At 53.9% G+C, this 15,677-nt stretch overlaps 2 protein-coding genes and 1 long non-coding RNA gene across 10 annotated transcripts in view; 2 read left to right on the forward strand and 1 right to left on the reverse strand.

The window, feature by feature from the left end:
* Nucleotides 1-11,146, reverse strand: part of GLT1D1 (glycosyltransferase 1 domain containing 1) — a 94,210-nt gene extending 83,064 nt beyond the window's left edge. For 4 of the 7 annotated variants that reach the window (XM_045041658.1, XM_045041653.1, XM_045041657.1 and 1 more), the window contains exons 1-2: nt 10,687-11,146; nt 10,063-10,256 (exon numbers count right to left, since the gene is read on the reverse strand). Coding sequence is in view for 2 of the 7 variants with exons in the window: in XM_023241275.2 (XP_023097043.2) it covers nt 477-544 (68 nt within the window). In the remaining 5 variants the exon portion in view is untranslated. Of the gene's footprint in view, nt 1-476; nt 615-10,062; nt 10,257-10,686 lie in introns of those variants that run through there. The other 3 variants (XM_006938365.4, XM_045041654.1, XM_023241275.2) reach the window with 3 other exon arrangements.
* Nucleotides 564-7,886, forward strand: LOC109493120. The gene is made up of 3 exons (XR_006587913.1): nt 564-704; nt 1,082-6,759; nt 6,858-7,886. It is a non-coding gene; the product is annotated as an uncharacterized LOC109493120 (long non-coding RNA).
* SLC15A4 (solute carrier family 15 member 4) overlaps nt 11,092-15,677 on the forward strand; it is an 83,500-nt gene continuing 78,914 nt past the window's right edge. Inside the window, exon 1 of one of the 2 annotated variants that reach the window (XM_023241273.2) lies at nt 11,092-11,686. In XM_023241273.2, the coding sequence (XP_023097041.2) occupies nt 11,162-11,686 (525 nt within the window). In that variant the 5' untranslated portion in view covers nt 11,092-11,161. The remainder of the gene's footprint in view (nt 11,687-15,677) is intronic. The other variant, XM_023241274.2, reaches the window with a different exon arrangement.

The raw sequence follows: 15,677 nt of genomic DNA on the forward strand, positions 1-15,677 counted from the left end.
AGGCCCGCACGTGTGCCGCGCCCTGGGCTGCAAACCCTCCGGAAGCTTCGGCGGACCCTCCTGCACCCAGGATTCCGCGCCAACGCCACTCCGGCCGCGAGGCCTCCCGGAGCATCCTGCCCAAAGGGCTCCCGTGCACAGAGCGGTCCCTGCCCCATCAGATAACGCTGCGCGTGTCACCGCGTGCGGCCCTGCGCTTCCTCGCTGTCTTCTGCCCACCGCAATGTAGGCGCCGCGCAGTCCCCAGACCTGGGCGCTCCGGGGACGCGGAAGCCAGGCACGCCGGGACCCGCGTGGGGACCCCCCCACCCGGACCCCCCTCCCCCAGCGGCCCGTGGGGGCGGCGCGTGCGGCGGGCCCGGGAGCCGCGGTCCAGGCCCCGCGCGCGCACAGGCCCCACGCGCGCCGAGCCCGTCCGTTTCTGCGCGCGGTCTGGGGGGGCCGGGGGCCCAGGAGCGCCCCGCGCCGGCACCTACCGGACGCGCTCGGCCGTGACGGCGTTGCCCGTGTGCCGCCGCAACACGGCCAGGAACAGGAGCCGCATGCCGCCGCCGCCCGGCCATCGACCGCCCGCCGCCGCCGACCAGGCCCAGGGCGGGGGCGGGGGCGGGGCCGGGGACGCGGACCCGGACCCCGGGGGCGGGCGGTGGCGCTCGCTGGGTCGGTCCCGCCCGCCGCTCCCGAGGCCTCGCCCGCGCTCGCCGGTTCGGCGCTGGGGTCCCAGGCGCGCGCGGGGTGGGGGGGCGGGAGGGAGGGAGCGCGACACCGCTCCCGCGGGACCGGCACCCCGGGTTCCTCGGGGCCCCTCCCAGGGGAACCAGAAGAGACCACGGCTGGACTCTCAGGGGTCCAGGGGAAACCGTGGGTCCGCTCTTACAAGGACCAGGTGTGGCTGTGGGTCTGCTCCCAAGGGGGCCAGGCTGTAGGTCTGCTCCCTTGGGGACCAGCAGCAGAGCGGATCTGGGGTCCCCTCCCACAGGGACCAGGGTTGGTCACGCCCCCCACCTCCAGCCCCCTGGGACCAGGGGTAGTTGCCGGTTGCTCCCATGGGATGTATGAGGCGCTGGGTCTCTTTCCACAGGGGCCAGCAGCAGGGGTGACTGTAGATCCCCTCCCTCCGGAGCCAGAAGAGGCCACGGAAGGACTGCCATCCGCACCCGGGTGGCCAGCGTCTGCCCGATGGGTATCAACACCAGGGATCTATGATGATGCTTGAGAAATCAGATAGGAAGCCATCATTTCCACAACTGACCAGATCTAAGAGGCAACCGACCCCTTTAGATGTGTTAAAGATAAACTGGGCTATATTGAGCTTTTCTAAGTTCGTTTGAGCACAAGTTGATTCCAGTGGAGAAGTACTAAACTGGAAGAGGTTGGGGCGGGACAGGAGCTCCGGGAGAGACCTGAACACAGAAAATGCTGACGCAAAGCCAGATGGTTAATTGGCTACAGCCTGGAGCCTAGTTGGCTGTCTCCGATTGGTTGTTCTTACATTTCGATTCGGTAACCTTAACCTTGAGGCCTTTACAGGCTCCCTCCGGGCTTATTCACATCAGCACCAAGGCATCAGAGCCCCTTGGGTCTAGTGGCCTTTGTTTAATTTAACACACGGGGCTGGGGCTCTTCAGTTCACCATGGTGGCTGATGACTCACTTCAATTCCTTCATGATCTCCATTTCAATTCCTGTTTTAAGAAGAATCTGAAGCTTATTTCTTGGCTCCACAGTCACGAGGGACTCAGGTTTCTTTCTAACTCCAGCATCCCAGTGTTTGGCCTCTGTTCCCAGCAGGGCCACAAGGTGAAGCTTGAGTGCTGAAGCCCCACCCATCACATTCACGTTCCAGGCAGCAGGGAGCAGGGGCAAAAGGGCACAGCAAAATGACACTTTTACTTTTAAGAGCTCCTCCTGGAGTGTCACCCAGCCCTGAGGCCTTTATCTTACTGTGTACCTGGCCACATCTTCTATCCAGGGCAGCTGGGAAACGTAGTGTGACTGCTGGGCACATCATCACCCTGAATCAAATGGCAGTCACTTAGCAATAACAGGTTCCAGGGGCTTGTATGTGGACAGATCTTTTCCAGGGCAAGGCACTCCAGCCACTAACAGGCCCATATCAAAGATGATGGCTTGTGTGAACGCCCTGACCGCCGTGCTGGGGCCCTTCCCAATCCTCCTATCCCTGAGTCTGAGCTTAGTCACGGCTCCAACCTCCCCCTTGCTTGGGAAGATGTCATTGGTAGGGTAGGCACCGGGTAGATGTTTGTTGAATTAAGTGAAATCATTGAATTTGCACTGCTGTGAAATTTTGTTCCCACGATGATGCATTCCTGATTTAAAAAAAAATTTTTTTTAATGTTTATTTTTGAGACAGAGAGAGACAGAGCATGAGCAGGGAAGGGGCAGAGAGAGAGGGAGACACAGAATCCGAAGCAGGCTCCAGGCTCTGAGCTGTCTGCACAGAGCCCGACGCGGGGCTCAAACTCACGGACTGTGAGATCACGACCTGAGCCGAAGTCGGACGCTTAACCGACTGAGCCACCCAGGTGCCCCTCCTGATTTTCTAATGGAAGTCAGTGCTGCTATAGGATTTGCTGGGCTGAAATTCACCGTCGTTGGATTTTTCTGGCATACACCTGTTCTGTAGGGTAGGAGATTCTGACAGATCTTTGGGGGCCCATTTCTTTGTTCATTCATTGCTTCCATGTGCCCATTTAGGAGACAGAAGAAGGACCGTAAACAGTATCATAGCTAATTAGTTCATTTTGGTGAAGTCTTTTGTGATTCTCCCAAGTAGGCAGTGAAAAGGGTTCAAAGGCAAATGTGACATCACGGGATGACATAGAAATAATTAGTGGGGGGGGGGCACGACTAGAACAGAAAAGGTCGTAAGCATCTCTTATGCTTCTCCAGATGCTTCTAACACAAGGGTCTTAAAATATATGTAAAGCAAAATCTATTTTTCCTTTCATCATAGTGTTTGCTTAGACTATTTCTCCAGTTCACGGCACCAGGAAAAATGAAACTATGTTATTTGCCCCGTGTAAAAGTGATCGCATTTTCAGGGCGAGATACTGACTTTAGAAATGGCTCATGATAAAAATCAACCCTTGACATCTTTCTCTCTCTCTCTCTCTTTTTGCTTCATGACATTAACAAACGAGGTACGCTCCTTCTCTGTTTCTATCAGGTTCCAGTCTCTGCACCGTCTTTGTCCCCCCACCACAGCACTGAGAACTCCAAATGTGGCGTGCGGGGTGGGGGGCGGGGATCTTCCTAAAAACAGAAGACACATGTACAACTGTGGTTTAAGTGCCCTGGTTAGGTTTCCTTTTTCTGGCTTTCCGGACAGCACTTGACATGATCAAATGCAAAAGAAAGCCGCAGGTCTAAAGTAACTGGTTTCTTCTAGTGTTGCTTGGCGAACGGGGCGGGGTGGGGGGGGGGGGGGAGTCAACCAGACCCAGACGACCTTCCCTTCGAGCTTTCAGCAAAAAGCAAGCAGCCCTTTCTTCCCACTGCTGTTCTGAAGGTGGGGCGTGGTGGGTTCTTAACTCTTCAGCACAAGGAAGCTCAACCCCAAGATTCTCATCGTTGGCGCGCGAGATGGTCGGCGTGAACGCACCGTTGCTGCTCTATGGCCCCATGGGTCCCGTAACACAAGAGACAAAGGTCCAATTCTGTGCACGTCAGAGGCTGATGAGAGGGAAGCTATTTCACCTGCTGCTAGCAACAACCTGTTGTATGCTGAGAGCCGTATTTATTCTTTAAATTTTTTTCATGTATTTATATTAAACGCCCACATATGTTTAGCACATAGAGATACACAAAACAATTTAAAAATCACACCGAATCCCACCGCCCTGAGGTAAACACTATGAGCACTTGGGTCTCAGGTTTCTCCAGAGTCTGTGGATCTAATCACGAAAACAGTCGCACCCCCCACCCCCCTGCGGCCGCCAGGGTCGCAGGCATTGGGCAGTTTACTCCCCCACCAGGCCTCCCCCCACCCTGGACGGTAGGCACGACTGTCCTCAGCCCTTTACGGATGAAGGAACGGAGACTCGAGAAGGTAGGATGCCTCCCAGAGTAGCAGACAGAACGGATGCCGCGGTCCCTTTGACTCGCTATACGGACACAGTATTTTGTTGACTTTCATTGCTCTGGTTTGTGCTTGTCATTGCGTTACAAAAAGTAAAAATGCTTTACACGGGTTGGGTTTTTGTTGTTGTTCTGTTGTTATTTGCTCTTTTTCACTTTTACTTAATAATCGCGGTAGGCACAGTGCTAACATGGCCCCAAGATTTCCAGCCTCCTGATGCGTGTCACCTTCCAGTTATTCAATCAAACGCCCAACCAGGTGGTGGGGTGAGGAGAATTTGTAGGTTAAGTTCCCAATCAGTCGCCCTTAAAATGGGGAGATTATGCGGGGCGAGTCTCATCCAGTAACTGTCCCTTTAAAGGTGCTGGGCATTTCCTGATGTCAACAAGGCTCTGGTGTGAGAGGGACGCGAGGTCGGGGAGATTCTCTGCTGCTGCCCTTGGGGCCCACGGCGGCCACGAGCACGGAGCAGAGGCAGGCCCTTGGGGCGGAGGCCACCCCCACGCCCCCACCTGACAGCTGGCAGGAAACTGGCACCTTTACCGCCCGCCTCAACGCACTAGATCCTGCCACGGCCACAGGAACCAGAAAGAGCTCCAGATGAGACCCCACTTCTGCTGTGGGAGACCCTGAGCTGAGAACCAGTCAGCCACGCCCAGGCTCCTGACTTGCACAAGCGTGGGCTGGTGGTGCTGACGTGGCTACAGTTGTGGTGATTTGTTTAGTAACAAGAGAAAACAAATACAGTGTGTCCTAAATGGTTCCACCTCAGAACCCTGTATCCTTTGAGGAAGGACAGCATCCCAGTGTCCCCATGCGCTACAATCAATGCCTTCCTCCTGTACATCTTTGCTGCTCCCAATCCTGCTAACCTAGGCAACATTGCGACGAATGTTTTATAGCTAAGTCTCTGTGCATTCTAAATTCCTGGAAATGGCACTAAGCACAGAGTGTCGGCGAATGTGGTTTTGAAATGAACACCCACTGCCCTCTAGAAACATTGCACCAAACGTATCTCCCCATTGGCCATTTATGGGCACACACACTTCACTTCCCCCAAACTGCCTTTCAGTTCAAGTGACGTGTCCCGTCTTTCTGCGTTTTTAAATTATTAGTGTTAACTTTTTTTTCCCCTTTGAAGGGCATTTTTTAAAAAAATGTGTGTGCATGTGTGTAATGTGTATGCGTGTGTAATGTGTGCGTGTGCAATGCTTGTGTAAGCCTGTGTAATGCATATGTGCGTAAGGTGCATGCATGCATGTGTAATATGTGTGTGCATGTAATGTGTGTGCACGTGGGTGTAAATTGTGTGCATGCATGTGTGCCTATTGCTTGTATTATTAGCTGGAACTTTTCCATTGCAAGGGACAAAAGTCACACTTGCTTAATCAGAAAGAGAAATTATGGGGTCACAATTGCATGTCCAGGAAAAAAACCTACTTTAAGCGATGGGCAGAACCTAGACCCAGAAATGTCTTTCACGGCTTAGCCCGGATTAGACCAACTTGGGTCACTATCCCATCTTTGAGCCAATCACATGGCTCAACAGTGGACAGGCTTAGGTCACATGACCGCACCCCGCCCAGGGGAGGCCAGTCCTGCCTGCACCACAGGGGGCACAGGTTAACCCAAGAAAGAAGGTGCTGTCCTCAGAATAGATGCTGAGCAGGGCCACGGGGCAGCCCGTCCTCCAGAACGCCCGGACACTCACTTTGTGCGTTTTATTTACTGGATGTTTACCCAATACATTCCATAAGACTCCCAAGAACTGGTAAAATGAAGACACTAAGTTTGTCGTACATATTTCAAGTACTTTTTCAGTTTGTTTGCTGTCAACAGCAATTACCCTCTTTTACGCAAGGAAGTTTTAAGTCTTTATGTAGTCAGATACTTAACAGTCTCCTGTTATGGCCTGTGGCTTTACTGTTAGGCTTAGGAAAACATTCTCTGCCCTAAGAGTTTCCGTTTGCCAACGTTTTTAATTAATGCTTTTTCTTTTATTTCTCCATGACAATATTTTAACCATCTGGAATTGATGCTGGTTCGGAGTGTGGAAACTGTTTTTCCCACGTGTAATAGTTGCTTATTCCGACAGAATTCATTGAATACTCCGTGCTCTTCTCCACGGGTTAGAAATGCCTTTATTACCATTTGCTGAATTATTTTATGCGTGTGTTTTGATGGTCTTTCCCGCGTGTTCCTCTGCACTGACCTTTTCTGTGAGGCCTAATCTAAAAACCAAATAAATACACTTAGAGGTACCGATTACCTATTTTATGACTGCAATAGGGATTAAGACACTCGTGAGGAGTTATAGAGTGGTGGTTATGACAGGGTGGTTAGGTGTGGTCCCACACCTGGCACGTCTTCAAAAGGGAGGAAGGGGAAGTTCCTGATCTTTCACTTTCCCCCTCTCTCCTACCTTCCCTCTCTGCCGGTGAATGCCTGGCTGTTGCAGATGGCCCGAGGTTTTTTAAAGCACATGAGAACATAACCCCAAGAAGCAGAGGTCGTTACGCACAAGGGTCAGGTAAAACGTGTGCTTAAAAAAAGGCAAAGCCAACAAACCCGACTTCCTGGCCACGCACTCTCACCTCCCCGGTAAAAAGAAAACACACGTCATTCCGAGAGCTGAATTAATTCACGCAGCGCAGGCAGGTGAGTTTGGCTTTGTTGTGGGCCAAAGAATGGAAGGCCTGACTCCACCCCGGGGGTTGACTGTGCCTCTACTGCTTATCTTTCCTGCTTCTGCCTAGATTCTCTGCAGCCAGACCGGACCCTTACAACAGGGACTCCCTGAAATGAACAGAACTCATGACAAGTCTGTCCCCGAGGAGAGTCCAAAGAGGGACAGGATGGCCTGACTGTAACGTTGCTGACGCCTCCCACCACGGCCTGGTGCACAGAGACCAGCAGGGCCGGTCGTGGTCCCCAGGATGGAGCCGGGGAGCAGAAAAGCAGAAGCGTGGGCCGCAAGCGCGGACACCGAGCCGTCGCACCTTGCGGACTACGGTTGACTGGTGACGACAGACGGCACAGAACATCCGTGACGGCTAGCTGTGAACCGGCGTTTTGGGGAAGCCGAAACTGTGAGTAAACAGGTACGACTGTCTGGAAGCAAGGGGCGAGCCACGCAGAGATGAAATGAGACGCAGAAATATTATGAAAAGGTCAGAGGGGCTCGACCGCCCCTGAAATGTGCTCAGTCTCTGATGGCTTCTGAATTCACTCCATCAGATCGCACCTCCTCCCAGGGGACAGGGCAGTGCTGGAGCAGGGAAGGGTCCTGTGTCTGACAGCCAGTGGTGCACCCCAGTCCACACCCCCAGCGCCCTTGCAGTTAAGGCTCGCTTTCCCACAGGGCCCTTGAGGCCAAGAGGCTGTGACAAAGCTGTACTCTGTAAAATGACGGACGCCATACTTATCCCCCAGACGCCAGCTGTGCGACTCAGGTCATTTACTCATTTATTTTCGGTTCAAGGGAGAGACTCACACAGTCACTTCCAGGAACAGGCACGTATTACGAGTCTACTCCACACAGTGGCGAGCCGTCAACTTGTATCAATTATTTAGTGTTACAATCACTGGGGCTTAGCACAGGGGCTCCGAACCAATGCATGGGCTGCAGGGGCCAGGCAGGAGCTCAAAGCACAAACTGGCCCAATGTGAGACAACAATCAGGCTGCCCTCTCCTTTTATGTTCTTTTTTTAATTTTTTTTTTAATGTTTATTTATTTTTGAGACAGAGACAGACCATGAACGGGGGAGGGTCAGAGAGAGGGAGACACAGAATCCGAAACAGGCTCCAGGCTCTGAGCTGTCAGCACAGAACCCGACGCGGGGCTCGAACTCACGGACCACAAGATCACGACCTGAGCCGAAGTCGGACGCTTAACCGACTGAGCCACCCAGGCGCCCCCTCTCCTTTTGTGTTCTTACTTTTTAACAGAATCATGACGGGTGAGTCTTGGCTACAAGTAACAGAACACCCAGCACGTGGCCTAAACAGTGTACGATTTGTGATCTTTCACTACCTAACTTCTCCCTGATTCTCTACCGTGCCGTCCACATCCCCAGCTGGTTCGTCTCGGGAGTGTGAGACAGCTGCCAGCAGCAATGAGGGCCTCAGGCTTCCTAATCCATATCCCCTTGGAAGAGCGTCTCTCTGGCAGGCCTGGTACAAGAGTTCTTTCTTTCGGCCTGACCGGGCCAATTTACGTCATTTGTCCTCTGCTGGGCCCTGGGGGAACGTCGCGTCTCGACGGGGTAGAGTCTGGGTTTCAGAAGAGGCATGACAGACTAGCATTGGTTTTGACTAGTCGGATCCAGAAACAAAGATGAAGTTAGCCTCTCCGGAGCGACACGGTTAGCTGGTGGGGAGCGGGCTGGGGGAGGACAAATGGAGAACAGACAGCCAAGCGGAACCAGGATTCTGTTCGCAGGACAGGCGGGTGGGCGTGTTGGACAGGCAGCAACCGGTCGTGCCCGCTGCACATCCGTATGGGGCGGCACTGACCGACAGAACTTTCTGCAGTGGTGGGGTAATCCACACCATTCTGCTCACCACGGAAGCATCAAACACACGAGGCCATTGGGCACTTGAAGTGTGGCGGCTGTGATCGGAGAAGCTGCCAGAACTTCCTAAGGTTTAGGCCCAGACCCGGCCCAGGGACGCTCCGCCGTTCTCTTCACCGAAGCAAGTCACGGGGCCGGGGCTGCGCGTGAAAAATCACTGCAAACAAACCGGAACACTTCTTCCAGTTGGACTGTTTTGCAACCTCAAAATGTCAGAGATTGCAGTGCAGACCAGACCTCCCCAGGACCAGGAAGTGCCACACTTCCTCAGTGTACATCCTGAACTCCAACTCCTGCCCCCACTTTGTTCACTTAGCTTTACACTCCTCAGTGGAGATCATCCAGTTGGGTTAGTCTGCTGTCATCCAAAATGGCACATCTGTATCGGGCGGAGTTTCACGAGAACTCATCTCATGAACCGCGTCGAATGGCTTAATTTTTATCCCATGTTTACCCTGCACTTTGCCCGAGAGTGGCGATTGTATCAGTCTCTTGAACAAATACTTGAAGCTTCTGTCTCACGTATCAGCCAGAGGACGGAAGAAGCACTGCACTGTACTAGGAATTAGGTAAAAGCCTCATATGTAAGACTGAGTTCCACCGGGGCGTCTGGAGGGCTCAGCTGGTTGGGCGCCCGACTCTTGATTTCAGCTCAGGTCATGATCTCATGGTTTGTGGGCTCAAGCCCCGTGTTTGGCTCCACACTCTCAGTGCTTGGGATTCTCTCCCTCCCTCTCTCTTGCCCTCCCCCCCCCCCCCCCCGTGCTCTCTCTCTCAAAACAAATGAATAAACTTAAAAAAAAATAAATAAGACTGAGCTCTACTGCCTACTACGTGTGTGATCCTGGAGAGGAATCTTAAGTGGTTTGCCTTTTAGTTAAATTTGGATACTAACATGCTGTAGAAATCACAGCGGGTCTCAAAAAAGCAAACAAAAAACACCAGGAAAGCAATGAATATAAAATATTATTTGGGCACCATTTAAACTTCAAACATCCATTCAATCATCCAATTCCATACATAGTTATCGTGGTGGGGGTTGTGGTAGATTCTAGAAATACAGTAACGGACAAACAAAATCACAGCCCTCCCTGGTTTGAAGACTGACATTAAATCGTTTTGCAAAATATGTAATCGTAAATTAAAAGACTATTGTGAAAACAACACGCAGCGAGTACTCTAAAGACGTATGAAAAGGGATGCGACCTATTCTGGGAGCACCAGGAATGTGACACTGATTGAGGACAATTAGCATTAATGGATTGGATGGGAAGGTCCTATACTGTCTTTCAATGATTCTCTCTTTAAAGGGTAGTAAGTATTTATCTCCTGCCTGCTGTGCCAGCACCAGCACTGTGTGAGGCATTTCTCAGCCAGATGACCTACCGGAAAGCCCACTCCCCAGGTAACGGCTCCATCCTTCTCTTGGCTGGCCTCAAAGAGGGAGGAAGGAAGAGGCAACGGTCTCACACGAACTGCCATCATCCAGCTGTGGGTCCCAATATCTCAAGCCATGCCGGGGCCGTTTCTGGAGGACGCTCTTCCCCTCCACCATATGCCAGTGGTCACTACTGCAGGTGCTGTGGGCGTGGTGAAGAATAAGACACATGAGATCCCTGCCACCATGGAACTTATACTTGTGGGGACCAGTACGAGCCAGGGAGGACAAAGAAATACAGGAAAAAAAAAAAAAAACATGACAGGTGTTATGCAGAAACTAAAACAAGTCAATGGGATGGGGTGGGATGCACTTCAGATGGGATGGTGGAGAAATGCTTGCAAGGATGGACGCTTGAGCTGAGTGTTGAGGGAAAACGGGATGCCAGCCAACAGACAAGGAAGCAAACTCGGCGCCTGACTTGTCCTGGGGTAGCGGCTCTTCATGGGGAGATGTTTCCTGGGGGCCATCTGGGGACCGTCTGCACACAGGGTGCTTGCCACTCTGGGGGACGGGGGTGGAACCGGCCCCCGAAGGACAGCAGAGGCTAGGGGTGCCGCTCACCGACCTACCGTGCAGAGGCGGCCCCAATCGTCAGCGCTGCACCTGCACGGGAAGCCCGTGCCGGGGCAGGAAAGAGCTCGCAGGCAGGCGCCAGCTTTGCAAACCAGCCTGGAAGACCGGCAGAACCCGGAGCCGCCATATGGGGGTGTGTCTACGCTTTCGTAGGCGGAGGTCGGAGACCTCGGAGTGACAGGAACAATTCCGCTTTTAAAACCCCGTAGATGGCAACGCCCTGGGCCCGGGGTTCCACTCCCGGCAGAAGCTGACCCACTGCCCGGCCGGGCTTCCGGAACCGGAAGTCGCCAGCGGCGGCCAATGGGGGCGCCGAGGGGCGGGTCTCGCGAGAAGCCAGGTAGCGGCAGCGACCAATGGGGGCTCCGGGGGGCGGGCCGAGGCGCGGCTGGGTGGGTCTCGCGAGAAGGGCGGCGGCGGCGGCTGCACGGCGGCTGCTGCGCGTTGGCCGGGACGCGGGGCGGCGAGCGCATGGAGGGCTCGGGCGGCGAGCGGGCGCCGCTGCTGGGCGCGCGACGGGAGGCGTTCGAGGGCCGGCGCGCGGCGTGCGCGGCCGTGCTGCTGACGGAGCTGCTGGAGCGCGCCGCCTTCTACGGCGTCACGGCCAACCTGGTGCTGTTCCTGAACGGCGAGCCGTTCGGCTGGGAGGGCGCGCAGGCCAGCCAGGCGCTGCTGCTCTTCATGGGCCTCGCCTACCTGGTGTCGCCGTTCGGCGGCTGGCTGGCCGACGCGCAGCTCGGCCGCGCGCGCGCCATCCTGCTCAGCCTGGCGCTCTACCTGCTGGGCATGCTGGCCTTCCCGCTGCTGGCGGCGCCCGCCACGCGCCCCGCCTTCTGCGGGGCCCCGCGCCCCACGCGCGTCCGCAACTGCTCGGCGCCGCCCTGCCCGGACGCGCCCGCCCGCTACTGCGCGCCCGCCGCGCTGACCGCGCTGGCCCTCGTCGGCCTGGGCGTGGGCGCCGTCAAGGCCAACGTCACGCCCTTCGGCGCCGACCAGGTGAGCGCCGCGCGGGCGCGCCAGGTGCGCCCAGATGTGCGCCGGGGCTGGGCCGCGGGCAGCCTGGGCCCGAGGGACTGGCCGCGATGCGCCCTGGGGAGGGGTGAGCACTCCTAGGGGATGGCCAGGGGGCCCGCACATGGAGCGGCCTTCCCTTCTGGGAAGGGGCCTCTTGGGAGTGATGGCCAGGTGGCTGTAGGTGGAAGTCACTTCCTTTCTGGGAGTCTTGAAGGCTATCAAAGGTAGCAGCTGTCAGAAGAGCTTTAGGGGACAAGCCAACAACAGGTGCAAAGGGCCTGGGGCCAGCAAGAGAGGGGATGCCCTTGTTGCCCTAGCTGTTAAAGTGACAGTCATGCTGCAACACTTAAATGAGATGTATTAAGTCAGCACATATTGTGCACACTCAGAATTAGGTAAGGTTGTATGCCACATACATTAAAAAAAACAAAACCCAAAACAGAAGTGAGGAGAGAGGTGGTAAGAAGGGGCCAGGTCCTGGGAAGTTTTTAAAAGACTTTGAGGGGTGCTTTGCTGGCTCCGTTGGAGGAGTGTGACTCTTGATCTTGGGGTTGTGAGTTCAAACCCCATGTTGGGTGCAGAGATGATTTAAATAAATAGAACTAAAAGAAATAGAACACAGTAGGAAGCCATTGTGGGGTTTGAGTGAGGAAATAACATGATCGGATGTGTGTTTCTGAAAGGGGGGCCTCTAGAGCAGGTGTGCCTGGCAGCTGTGACCTGACAGCCAAAGCTGGTCTATTTCCTTTTTTGGGAGGGCCCACAAGCTAAGAATAAGAACGGTTCTTAAGTTTTTAAGGGGCGGGGGGGGGAGAAAAGAGTGTTTTGCGACAAGTGAAAATTCTGTGAAACTTAACATCTCCGTCTCCGTACAAAAAGCTTTATTGGAACAGCCCTACCTGTTGGCTGGTCACACAGTAGCTGTGGTGTGGCTGCTTTCACGATGCAGTCGCAAGATTGTGGACTCGTAGCAGAGACTGGAGGTCTCGTAAAACCTAAGATATTTACGCTCTGCCCCTTCCCAGAAAAAGTTTGTGACGTCTGGAGTGCAGACTAGTGAGGGAAGTGGTGCCCACACGTGGACCAGGTAGAGACAGATGACGCTGGCCGGATTAGAGACGGGGACGTGGACTCAGGTGGGCAGAGTGGATTCAGGCTAAGTCGAGGTGGAGTGGGCCGGAATTGCTGGCGGGTCATCTGTGAGCAACGGGAAAGACGACGCGTAGGTTTTTGTGCTGAATGACCGTGTGATTTTTACCGAGGGCTTGCTCTGCCCCAGGCCCTTATGCCAGGGATTGTATGAGTCCACGTGACGCCGCCCCTGTTGTGCTCATTTCACAGATGAGAAAACTGAGGCTGGGGAGGTTAAAAATCGTGTGCCCAGAGTCACACAGCCAGCACATGACCGAGCCAGGATGGGAGAGCCTGTCCTTTGAACCTGAGCTGTAAGCGTACCTGTGTCAGGCCACCCATTACAGGAAGGTGGCACCTTCTAATGATGTTGGGAATGACCGATGCCTGACGTCCTGAAGGCTTCCTTCTCTGCCCCGTGAAACGTGCTTTGCGGACGTGAAGTCATTGAATCTCCTTTCCAGTAAGGAGGCGGATGGGCAAAGGATGGTTTCTTTTCGTCGTAGCAAGTGGTCAAGCCAGGGTCGTGGGCGTTCTGCGGCAGAAACGCAAAGCGTGCAGAGTTGGGTCTCGAGGCCCCGGCTTGTGGCTTTGGGGCTTGGGGGCCGTCGGTGAAGGCACAGCATGGGCCGCACAGCCACGTGATGCCCTGCCATGGCCCTCACTGTTCTTGTTACGCTGCCTGATCTGAGCCTCTTGACGATCTATGTACTGGAGTTACCTGTCTTCCTGGAAACAGGCTGAGAACGTTTGGCCTGCGCAGAACCATAGCAGGGGAGTGGGAGCTGGGTTTGGGCCCAGGCTGTCTGACTTAAAAGTCAGTTCTTTCCAGTGGATAATAGACGAGCAATTAACATTCATAAGGAGTGAATGGTCTTGTGAAGGTTATTTAGAATGCATGACAAAGAAGGAACCCTCCATGCTTAATCACATGGACGTTTAAAAAAAAAGTGCTGGGGCGCCTGGGTGGCGCAGTCGGTTAAGCATCCGACTTGAGCCAGGTCACGATCTCGCGGTCCGGGAGTTCGAGCCCCGCGTCAGGCTCTGGGCTGATGGCCCGGAGCCTGGAGCCTGTTTCCGATTCTGTGTCTCCCTCTCTCTCTGCCCCTCCCCCGTTCATGCTCTGTCTCTCTCTGTCCCAAAAATAAATAAACGTTGAAAAAAAAAAATTAAAAAAAAAAAAAGTGTTCTCTTCGACCAGATGACTGGCCTAATCTCTTCAAATATGACCCTATGCTGGAAAGAATAGGACTGACCGCTCTAGATTCAAGGACGTTACACTTGAGAACCAAATGCATTGTGTGTGTCATGATGGGATCCTCGGTGTTTTTTAAGCCATTTTGGGGGGCAGTTGGGGTACTTGGATTATAGACCACATATTAGATACAATCGCATTGACATTGTTTCTTTTTAATTTTTTTAATGTTTATTTTTGAGAGAGAGACAGAGTGCGAGTGAGGGAGGGAGGGGAGACACAGAATCCGATGAGGGCTCTGAGCTGTCAGTGTGGAGCCCGAGGTGGGGGGTCGAACTCGCAAACCATGAGATCACGACCTGAGCCGAAGTCGGACATTTAACCGACTGAGCCACGCAGGTGCCCCGACGTTAAGTTTCTTAGTGCGATAATGGTCTGTGGTCATGTAGAAGAATGGCTTTATTTCTGGATTCACATGGGGTGAACTGCCACCCTGCTGCAACTTATTTTTAAATCATTCAGCCTGGAGAGTATGTCATTTACAGGTGCAGAAAAAGAGAACTAAGGATCTAGGTGAAGGGGACACAAAGCGTATGTTTTACTGTTCCTTCAGCTTTTCTGTAAGATTAAAACATTTCAGTAAAATGGTGAGGTGTCCTTGAACCAATGCACAGATAAGGTGGACGTGGTCCCTCCGTGCAATGGAATATCACCCAGCTGTGGAAATGATGTGCTGATGGGTGCTATGACGTGATGGATGTTGACAACACTGTGTCAAGTGAAAGATCCAGACGTGAGACGCGACGTGTCCTTCTTGTTCCATTTCTACGCAGACGCCCACAAAGGACAGACCGAGAAGACTGCCAGGACAGCGGTAGCTGGGGGCCAGTGGCGACAGGGTGGGAGGTGCCTGAAAAGGAACAGTGTCTTGGTGGCGTGATGGCATGTGGAATTGGATGGTGGCCGTGGTGGCTCAAGTGCGGGTAGGCCACCAACCCCCGAGATGGACGTTTCCAAATGGGGAATTGTTTCGTATGCGGACTGTATCAGGAGGAAAGCATTCAGAAGGAAAGCGTTGCTGCTGTTCTGCCACAGGCTCGCTCCGCGCCGGGTGCTGACTGCCGGGTGGAGGGAGGTCTGGGCGTGAAGCCGGTCGGTCGGGCTGCTCTCCAGGGTGGGTTGCTCGTCACCTCCCGGCTCTTCTTGTGTCCAGGACGTCTGCTTGTGTTCTTAAGGTAATATAAGCTTCTCTATCACTGTCCCCTTCCCCTCCCACCCCCCAGCAGGGTCTCGAGGGAGCATTCTGAGCGAGAGATGAGTGGGGTCCGGCGCTGTAGCTTTGAGGGGCCTCTGCGGCCCTGAGACAGCGGATGGGCCACTGAGGACTCCAAGGCGATCCGTTTCGATGGAAGTCCTGCCAGCCCCTTGTTTCTCCCCAGGGTTTAACCTTTTTCAGAGGTCGCAACCGTCCTTTCAAATAGTGAACTGAAAGAAGAAAAACTTACTTTACAGATAAAGAGAGGAAACGATACTTTTTTTTTTTTCCTGGAGGGGGAAAAAGTTGCAGTCTTGTGCATTTTAAGGAATTTTTCCAAATCTGCCAGCTGTGTGACTTACTGTACATGGTTCTGTTCTTTTCGCTGGACT

Source organism: Felis catus, chromosome D3 (assembly GCF_018350175.1).
Source record: "Felis catus isolate Fca126 chromosome D3, F.catus_Fca126_mat1.0, whole genome shotgun sequence".
Taxonomy (NCBI): domain Eukaryota; kingdom Metazoa; phylum Chordata; class Mammalia; order Carnivora; family Felidae; genus Felis; species Felis catus.